General features: G+C 49.1%; 1 protein-coding gene across 1 annotated transcript in view; it reads left to right on the top strand.

Moving 5' to 3' along the window:
• The first annotated feature begins 6,258 nt into the window (after positions 1–6,258).
• AGMAT (agmatine ureohydrolase (agmatinase)) overlaps positions 6,259–9,619 on the top strand; it is an 11,660-nt gene continuing 8,299 nt past the window's right edge. The window contains exons 1-2 of the mRNA XM_011939908.1: positions 6,259–6,655; positions 7,961–8,163. Coding sequence (XP_011795298.1) covers positions 6,384–6,655; positions 7,961–8,163 — 475 coding nt within the window. The 5' untranslated portion in view covers positions 6,259–6,383. The remainder of the gene's footprint in view (positions 6,656–7,960; positions 8,164–9,619) is intronic.

Raw genomic sequence — 9,619 nt, forward strand, 5'->3', positions numbered from 1 at the left:
TTTTTTTTTTTTTTGAGACAGAGTCTCACCCTGTCACCCAGGCTGGAGTGCAGTGGCGCTATCTCAGCTCACTGCCACTTCCGCCTCCTGGATTCTAGCAATTCTCCTGCCTCAGCCTCCTGAGTAGGTGGGAGTAATTACAGGCACATGCCACCACACCTGGCTAATTTTTATATTTTTAGTAGAGGCAGAGTTTCTCCATGTTGGCCAGGCTGGTCTCCAACTCCTGACCTCAGGTGATCTGCCCGCCTCGGCCTCCCAAAGTGCTGGGATTACAGGCGTGAGCCACCGTGCCCGGCCAGCTAATTTTTTTCTTTAACAGATGAAAGTATTCTGAACATGCTAAACAATATGTTTTTATTTAGGACTAGGGGACAGAGAAGGTGAAGATGAGTGTTGAGGATATAGCAAGGTGAAGGAGTGTCACAGAAAGCCCCCAGCCAGGCAGCCTGGGGAGGCTGGAGTTGCTGCAGGGTCATTTCTGAACTTCCACGAGCATAGACAAGTCCAGTGTTGACTCCTTCTGCAGAGCCCTTGCCTCGCCATTCAGCAGGCCAGATGGAATCAATCCATGCAGACGGCTGAAATGCACTGCACACTGTGTTTTCCCCACACTCAGGCTGTCAGTCTTGTTGACTGAGATACTCATCACCCCAGAGCTGCTTTACACAGTTCTAGAAAATCTGTTCAATCATTCAGTCACTCAAAAAACATTTATTACTTGTGTTTTACAAGGTACTGCCTTTGGTGGACACCCAGAAGGTTGAAGCAGATATTAGAAGTTATAGTTTACTCGACGGGTACTTCCCAACCTTCTTCCTGTCATGGCATACATAGAAACTGATACAATTTGTATCTCTCACTGAAGTTAAATGGGGGGAGTTGAGATCCCTATCGGATTTGGTGAAAAAAAATTGATATTTTCTACATATTATATAATTATGATTTGGAAAAAATCAAATTATTAGGGAAAGCATTAAATATTGAGCTAATATAATACAAAAATTAATACAAATAAATAAATAATACATACAAAAATTAGCCAGGCATGGTGGCGCATGGTTGTAGTCCCAGCTACTCAGGAGGCTGAGGCAGGAGAATCACTTTAACTCGGGAGGTGGAGGTAGAAGTGAGCCAAGATTGCGCCGCTGACCTCCAGCCTGGGCGACCAAGCAAGACTGTCTCAAAAAAAAAAAAAGAGAGATGGCGTCTCATGTCTCGCTATGTTGACCAGGCTGGTCTTACACTCCTGGGCTCAAACAGGTCCTCCCTCCTTGCTCTCCCAAAGTGCTGGGATTATAGTCATGAGTCACTGCACCTGGCCAAGTTTTAGCTTTTCTGTGAAGGTAGCTGTTTAATATCAGGTTTTGTTTGTTTTGTTTTGTTTTTAAGATGAAGTCTCTCTCTGTCACCCAGGCTGCAGTGCAGTGGCGCGATACCAGCTCACTGCAACTTCTGCCTCCTGGGTTCAAGCGATTCTCCTGCTTCAGCCTCCTGAGTAGCTGGGATCACAGGTGTGCACCATGCACATGGCTAAAAAATTTTTTTTTTTTTGAGATGGAGTTTCACTCTTGTTGCCCAGACTGGAGTGTAATGGTGCAATCTTGGCTCACCACAACCTCTGCCTCCCAGGTTCAAGTGATTCTCCTGCCTCAGTCTCCTGAGTAGCTGGGATTACAGGTGCCTGCCACCATGCCCGGCTAATTTTTGTATTTTTAGTAGAGATGAGGTTTCACCATATTGGCCAGGCTAGTCTCTTGGCCAGGCTGGTCTCGAACTCCTGACCTTGTGGTCCACCTGCCTTGGCCTCCCAAAGTGCTGGGATACAGGCGTGAGCCACCGCACCCGGCCCAGTCGTATTTTTATTTATTTATTTAGAGACAGAGTCTCACTCTGTTGCCCAGGTTGGAGTGCAGTGGTGCAATCATGGCTCACTGCAGCATCTGTCTACCTCCTGGGCTCAAGCAATCCTCCCACCTCAGCCCCCTGAGTAGCTAGGACAAGAGGCATGCACCACCATGCCCAGCTAACTTTTTTTTAGATTTTTTTATAGATCTAAGGTCTCATTATGTTGCCCAGACTGGTCTCAAACTCCTGGTCTCAAGCAATCCTGCCATCTTGGCCTCCCAAAGTGCTAGGATTACAGGCATGAGCCACCACACCCAGCTAAACACATTTTTCTTTTTTTGAGACAGGATTTCACTCTGTCACCCAACTGGAGTACAGTGGCACTCTCTCGGCTCACTGCAACCTCTGTGTCCCGGGTTCAAGTGATTCTCGTGCCTTAGCCTCCTGAGTAGCTGGGACTACAGGCGCCTGCCACCATGCCCGGGTAATTTTTGCATTTTTAGTAGAGATGGGGTTTTACCATGTTGGCCAGGCTGTTCTTGAACTCCTGACCTCAAGTGATCTGCCACCCTCGGCCTCCCAGAGTGCTGTGATTACAGGTGTGAGCCACCACACCCAGGTGAAAACATTTGATAGATTCTAATTCTGTAGTTTGGGATGGGGTCCAGGAATCTGAATTTTAACAGACACTCCAGGAAACTGATACAAATGTTTCTCACAAACAATACTATGAAACCACTGACTGAAGCTAGCAGTTCTCAGATGTTTTTGCTTTTTTAAATCTCAAGACTGCTTTACACTATTACAATTATTGAGGCCAGGTGTGGTGGCTCATACTTGTAATCCTAGCACTTTGGGAGGCCAAGGTGGGAGGATCCCTTGAGGAGTTCAAGACCAGCCTGGACAACATAGTGAGATCCTCATAATTACAAAAAAATTTTAAAAAAAATATTAGCCACTTGAGGTGGCGTGAGCCTGTGGTCCCAGCTACTCAGGAGGCTGAGGTGGGAGGATCAGCTGAGTCCTAGGGTTCAAGGCTGCAGTGAGCCACGACGGTGCCAGTGCACTCCAGCCTGGGAGACAGAGGCAGGCTTTGTCTCTAAAAAAAGTTAAAAATAATTATTGAGGATCTCAGAAAGCTTTTGTTATGTAGGATATATCTGTTGATATATACAGGATTATAAATTAAAACACGCACACACACAACAAAGAAAAAAAGGCTGGGTGCAGTGGCTCATACTTGTAATCCCAGCACTTTGAGAAGCCATGGTAGCAGTCTTGCTTGCATCCAGGAGTTTGAAACCAGCCTGGGAAACGTAGTGGGACCCACCATCTCTTTTTTTGGTTTGTGTTTTTGAGACAGGGTCTCACTTTGTCTCCCAGGCTGGAATGAAGTGGTGCCATCACAGCTCATTGCAGCTTTGCCTCCCTGGGCTCAGGTGATCCTCCCATCTCAGCCTTCTGAGTAGCTGGGACTACAGTTGTACACCACCATGCCTGGCTAATTTTTGTATTCTTTGTAGAGACAGGATTTCCCCATGTTGCCTAGGCTGGTCTCAAACTCCTGGACTCAAGCCATCTGCCTGCCTCGGTCTCCCAAAGTGCTAGGATTACGGGCATGAGCCACCACACCCAGCAAGACCCTATTTCTACAAAAAATACAAAAATTAGCTGGGCATAGTGGCGTGCACCTGTAGTCCTAGCTACTCAGGAGGCTGAGGCAGAAGGATTGCTCAAGCCCAGGAGGTAGAGGCTGCAGTGAGCTATGACTGCATCACTGCACCACAGCCTTCATGACAGAGCGACACTCCTATCTCCCTTAAAAAAAAAAAAAAAGAGGCCGGGCACAGTGGCTCATGCCTGTAATCCCAGCACTTTAGGAGGCTGAGGCGGGTGGATCACGAGGTCAGGAGATCGAGACTATCCTGGCCAACATGGTGAAACCCCGTCTCTACTAAAAATACAAAAAAATTAGCCAGGCGTGGTGGCAGGCGCCTGTAGTCCCAGTTACTTGGGAGGCTGAGGCAGGAGAATGGTGTGAACCCGGGAGGCGGAGCTTGCAGTGAGCTGAGATTGCGCCACTGGACTCCAGCCTGGATGACAGAGCGAGACTCCATCTCAAAAAAAATAAAAATAAAAATAAAAATAAAAATAAATAAAAATAATAATTAAAAAAAGAGTTCAAGGTCTTTTGAGTGTGGGCTTCTACTGAACATTGGACATGTGGAGCTGAGGGCCGGGGTGGAGCACTCAAGGCAGACAGAAAAGCATGAACAAAGGAAAGGAGGCAAGAAAGTGGGACTGAGGCAACTGACCATGGGCTGGAGGGACAAGCCTGTGGAGCTGCAGAAGCGGAAACACAGGAAGGATTGGCTCCAGGAGGTATTCCCGGGCAGGCATGTGTATGGTGATACTAGTGAGAGTGAGATCAGCTGGAAAGCTGGAGGTGGGAAGGCCTGGACCAGAGTAGCAGCAGAGGAAATGAGCAGAAGGCTTGGGTGCAGGAAACCATCAGGACTTCTTAAATTTGTGGGCATAGAGCAGCATCAAAGACAGGGAGGTGGAAAGTCGCTGGCTGAACTTGCAGCCCTCCCCAGGTGCTGTCAAACATCCAGGTGGGGGTTAGAAATTGGTTGCCTGGAGCTCATGGCTGGGATTTGGGCTTGTGGTTGACCTGCCTATGGGTGAAAATCATCACCTCCATATTAAAAAGGATTGCCAGCCGAGAAGGAGCCACCAAGGTGGAAGGAGACCAGGGGAGACCTAGTCAAGAGGCCGCCTGAGGAACGTTTCAAGGAGAGGGTGCTCAGCATTGGTGGACGATGGGGAGACCTCACTGGAGCGCCTGGCACATAGTAGACACTCAATAAATATGTGTGAGCTGAATGAAAGGAAAACCAGGAGTAAGAACATGATACATTCAGGACAAGCAACACGAAAGAAACAGCAGTTGAATTTGGGAGTCAAAAGAATAACAGACCCTTTAAGTGCCATAAGGGAGAAAAAAAGGAAAAAAAAAAAAAGATTAACTGAGAGATTGTTGTATTTGTTCCAGAAAAAGGCTGGGACCTGCTCCAAGGCCAACACTGAGCACTGATTATTGACCACTAGGAAACTCTGCCCTGATCTGCAGGGTGGAGGCTGGAGTGGTGTGGGGTTTATTGTGCGACCTTTGTGTGGAGGTTACAACTTAATGCAAACGTGAGCCTTTTCCATTCAATCTCAATAGCTAGATATCAGAAAAATATAATATATATAATACCACTAAATGGCTCCCATAATTCCATTACAAATCACTTCTTTCTTTCCCCAGCGTGTTTTTCTTTCCCCTTAGAAATAGAATGTAGCGGGCTCTCTGATACTGTGACCTTCCCTACAGCTTGCATTTAAGACCTTTTTTAACAAGGGTATTTAAAAAGACTTTACTGGCCAGGCAGGATGGCTCATGCCTGTAGTCCCAACTACTCAGGAGGCTGAGGTGAGAGGATCCCCTGAACCCAGCAGTTTGAGGCTGCAGTCACGGGACTCGCCACTGCACTCCGGCCTAGGCAGCAGAGCAAGACCCTGTCTGAAAATAACGAACTAGATAGCTAGCTAACTAAGTAGCTAACTAACTAACTAACTAACTAACTTTACTGCTTCTTGAGACTCCTATTCCTGGACATTTAAAAATACATTATTATTTTTTAAAAATGCATTTCCTATTTTTCTGGCTTAGAGAAAGATCTTTTTCCTTCACATCTTTCTGGCTTTAAAAATATTACTCTGGGGTGGCTGCTGTGGCTCACACCTGTAATCCCAGCACTTTGGGAGGCCAAGGTGGGAGCATCACTTGAGTCCAGAAGTTCGAGACCAGTCTGGGCAACATAGTGAGATCGTATCTATAAAAAAAAACAAGGCCAGGCGCGGTGGCTCACGCCTGTAATCCCAGCACTTTGGGAGGCTGAGACGGTCGGATCATGAGGTCAGGAGATCGAGACCACCCTGGCTAACACGGTGAAACCCCGTCTCTACTAAAATACAAAAACATTAGCCGGGCATGGTGGCAGGTGCCTGTAGTCCCAGCTACTCGGGAGGCTGAGGCAGGAGAATGGCATGAACCCGGGAGGTGGCGTTCGCCGTGGGCTGAGATGGCACCACTGCACTCCAGCCTGGGTGACAGAGTGAGACTCTGTCTCAAACAAAACAAAACAAACAAACAAAAAAACCCAAAATTACTCTGAATGGGAGAAGAGGTTGCTGAAGGCCACAGTGGGGAGCAGGGCGCAGACACCCCGGCACAGTGCCGGCCAGTGGGCACCCCCAGCCTGACTCTATTTACCAGAGACCAGAGGCTGAAGTCCAGAGGGGTTGAGGGGAGAGCACGGCCGGTCCCTGGGGCCCTTCCCCCGCCTTGATCCCAGGGCGCCCCTGACCTTTGAGCCGGCTCAGGCTCCGGCTCCGGCGCGTGCACATTCGCCTCGCCTTTCGGGACCAGCCAGATCGCGGCGGCCTCGCGGGCTGTCTGGTTGGTGAGGTCGGGGCCGCGCGCGGCAATGCTGCGGCTGCTGGCGTCCGGCTGCGCCCGTGGGCCGGGGCCCGGCGTGGGCGCGCGTCCTGTTGCAGGGCTCGGCCACCTGGGGCTCCGCCAGAGCCGCCAGGCTTCCGACGCGCCCCGGAACCAGCCCCCCAGCCCCGAGTTGGTGGCCCGGTCGGTGGGCGTCTGCTCCATGATGCGCCTGCCGGTGCAGACCTCCCCCGAGGGGCTGGACGCTGCCTTCATCGGGGTGCCCCTGGATACTGGGACCTCCAACCGGCCTGGGGCGAGGTAAGGCCTAAAGGGCGGGGGCCGGGGACACGTGGAGGGACTGCTTGATGACTGTTGGGCATGGAAAACACCGCGACAGGCGCCCCTGCTGGCCTCGGGTCGAGTTGGAAGCTGGTGGCCGGTTCCAAAATGCCCCTTATGGTTTGAGTTGGTTGAGTTCCCTGGACCCTCCACAAGCGACCCCCAGGGCTCAACATGGGCGTGGCCTCCCACATCTTAGTGTCATAATTGGTCAAGAAGGGATTTTGGCTTGCCCGGTGGCTCATGCCTGTAATCCCAGGACTTTGGGAGGCCGAGGCGGGCGGATCACGAGGTCAGGGGTTTGAGACCATCCTGGCCAACATGATGAAACCCTGCCTCTACAAAGGTACAAAAAAAAAAAAAAAAAAAAAGCCGGGTGTGGTCGCGCAGGCCTGTAATCCCAGCTGCTCGGGAGGCTGAGGCAGGAGAATCACCTGAACCGGGGAGGCGGAGGTTGCAGTGAGCTGAGATCAGGCCACTGCACTACAGCCTGGAGAACAGAGTGAGGCTCTGTCTCAAAAAAGAAAAGAAAAAATAAAAAGAAGGGATTCTGAAGCCTCAACCTTCTCTGTGTCCCCATCCTGGGGCCTTGCTGGGATGGCTGCTGTGGATTCCTCTCCTCTCCCCAGCTTACAGTGGCAGGTGACATTGCATTTGAAAGCAGAAACTGGCTGTCCCTTCCCCAAATCTCTAGATGTCACCTGACTCAAGAAATGCTCAAATGAAGGCAGTTTTCCTAGGATCAAATCAGAGAAGGCAAAATTCATTTTCCTAATTATTGAATATCAGCAATTTGTGATTCAGCTCGGCAACACTGTATCTGACTGCCCTGATCTGAATTATGAAAGCCAGCACTTATTAAATGTCTCCTAAGTACAAGGTGCTTTGCATAGATTACCTCATTTAATTCTTACTATGGTGCAAGGTAAATATTTTACGCATTAGCAAACTGAGACTTAGGTAGATCATGAAATTGGCTAATGCCATTTAGTACACTTATTTAGTCTCTTCAATATATCGCCTAGATCAGTGATTCTCAAGTGGGGCAGTTTTGCACTCAGGGGACATTTGGCAATATCTGGAGGCATTTTTGGTTGTTACACCTTGGAGGAAGGGTGCTACTGGCACCTAGTGAGTACAGGCCAGGGATGCTGCTAAACATTCCATTATGCAGTACTGCAACATGGAATCATCTGGTCCCAAATTGCTGAGGCTGAGAAGCCCTGGCCTAAGCAGAGCCTGAATCTCTGCAGATGTCTGATAGGACGATTCTTCCTTCGGCAGATTCGGACCTCGCCGCATCCGGGAAGAATCAGTGATGCTTCGGACAGTCAATCCTAGCACGGGGGCCCTTCCCTTCCAGTCCCTCATGGTTGCAGACCTAGGCGATGTGAATGTCAATCTTTACAACCTTCAGGACAGCTGCCGGCGAATTCAAGAGGCCTATGAGAAAATTGTAGCAGCTGGCTGTATTCCTCTGACCTTGGGTAATGTCAGTCTGCAAGAGCCAGAGTAGTTCCCTGCACTCAGGGTTTATTTATCAGGGGCTTGAGTACAGCTACTTCTCCCCTGCAAGCCACTGCATATGTGGAGACAGTAGGAAAGACAGCATCGTAATTCATCTATTTTAATCCCTGGGGAGAGAATATTTCACTTGTGCGTGCGTGTGGTGTGTGTGTGTGTGTGAGACAGTGTCACTCTGTTACCCAGGCTGGAGTGTAGTGGTGCAATCTCAGCACATTGCAACCTCCACTTCCCGGGTTCAAGTGATTCTCCTGCCTCAGTCTCCTACATAGCTGGGATTACAGGCACCCACCACCATACCTAGCTAATTTTTGTATTTTTGGTAGAGTCGGGGTTTTGCCATGTTGGCCAGGCTGGTCTTGAACTCCTGACCTCAAGTGATCTGCCCACCTTGGCCTCCCAAAGTGCTGGGATTACAGGTGTGAGCCACTGCGCCCGGCCAAGATGATGTTTCTAATAACTATTTGCAAGGAGAACTGCAAAGAGGGTGTTTTTGTCCTGCTCAGGGTCTACATCAACCTATAGGGCAGCTTTCCCCTTATTCTCACCCCTGACTCACTCTCACTTTTTCTCTTGCTCCCAAATACTTAAAATGACAGGGATCTTTTCCTAAATATCCAAAATCATTTTTGCCAAATTAGAGAGAGAGCCTCGCCTGCATGGCATAGTGGGAGGAGTGTAGTTTCCGGATGGCATGGTTTGAAGTCTCAGCTGCACTTCTCCCTAGCAATGTTGCTGTATACCGTGCTCGATGCTTCGCGCCCTCACCTGTAAGATGGGAATGATCACAATAACACCTACTTCACTGCATGGTGTGAGGGGCAGATAATGAAAGTACACGTGAAATGCCTGCATGGCATATCTTTTTTTTTTAGACAGAATTTCGCTCTTGTTGCCCAGGCTGGAGTGCAATGGCACAATCTCAGCTCACTGCAACCTCCACCTCCCGGATTCAAGCAATTCTCCTGTCTCAGCCTCCTGAATAGCTGGGATTATAGGCGCCTGCCACCATGCCCGGCTAATTTTTGTATTTTTGGTAGAGACGGGGTTTCATCATATTGGTCAGGCTGGTCTCGAACTCCTGACCTCAGGTGATCTACCCTCCTCGGCCTCCCAAAGTGTTGGGATTACAGGCGTGAGCCACCGTGCCCGATCTATGCATGGCATATCTTAAGCTTCAATAAATGTTAGCTATTATTATTATTATTATTATTATTATTATTTTTTAGCTATTATTATTATCAGAAAGAATACTTTCCTAGGTCTGTGCTGTCCAATAGGGCAGCCACTAGCCACATGTGGCTACTTAAATTCTATTTTTTTTTTTGAGATGGAGTTTTGCTCTTGTTGCCCAGCTTGGCTCACTGCAACCTCCGCCTCCTGGGTTCAAGCAATTCTCCTGCCTCAGCCTCCTGAATA

The sequence above is a fragment of the Colobus angolensis genome, unplaced genomic scaffold (assembly GCF_000951035.1).
Source record: "Colobus angolensis palliatus isolate OR3802 unplaced genomic scaffold, Cang.pa_1.0 Scaffold185, whole genome shotgun sequence".
NCBI lineage: Eukaryota > Metazoa > Chordata > Mammalia > Primates > Cercopithecidae > Colobus > Colobus angolensis.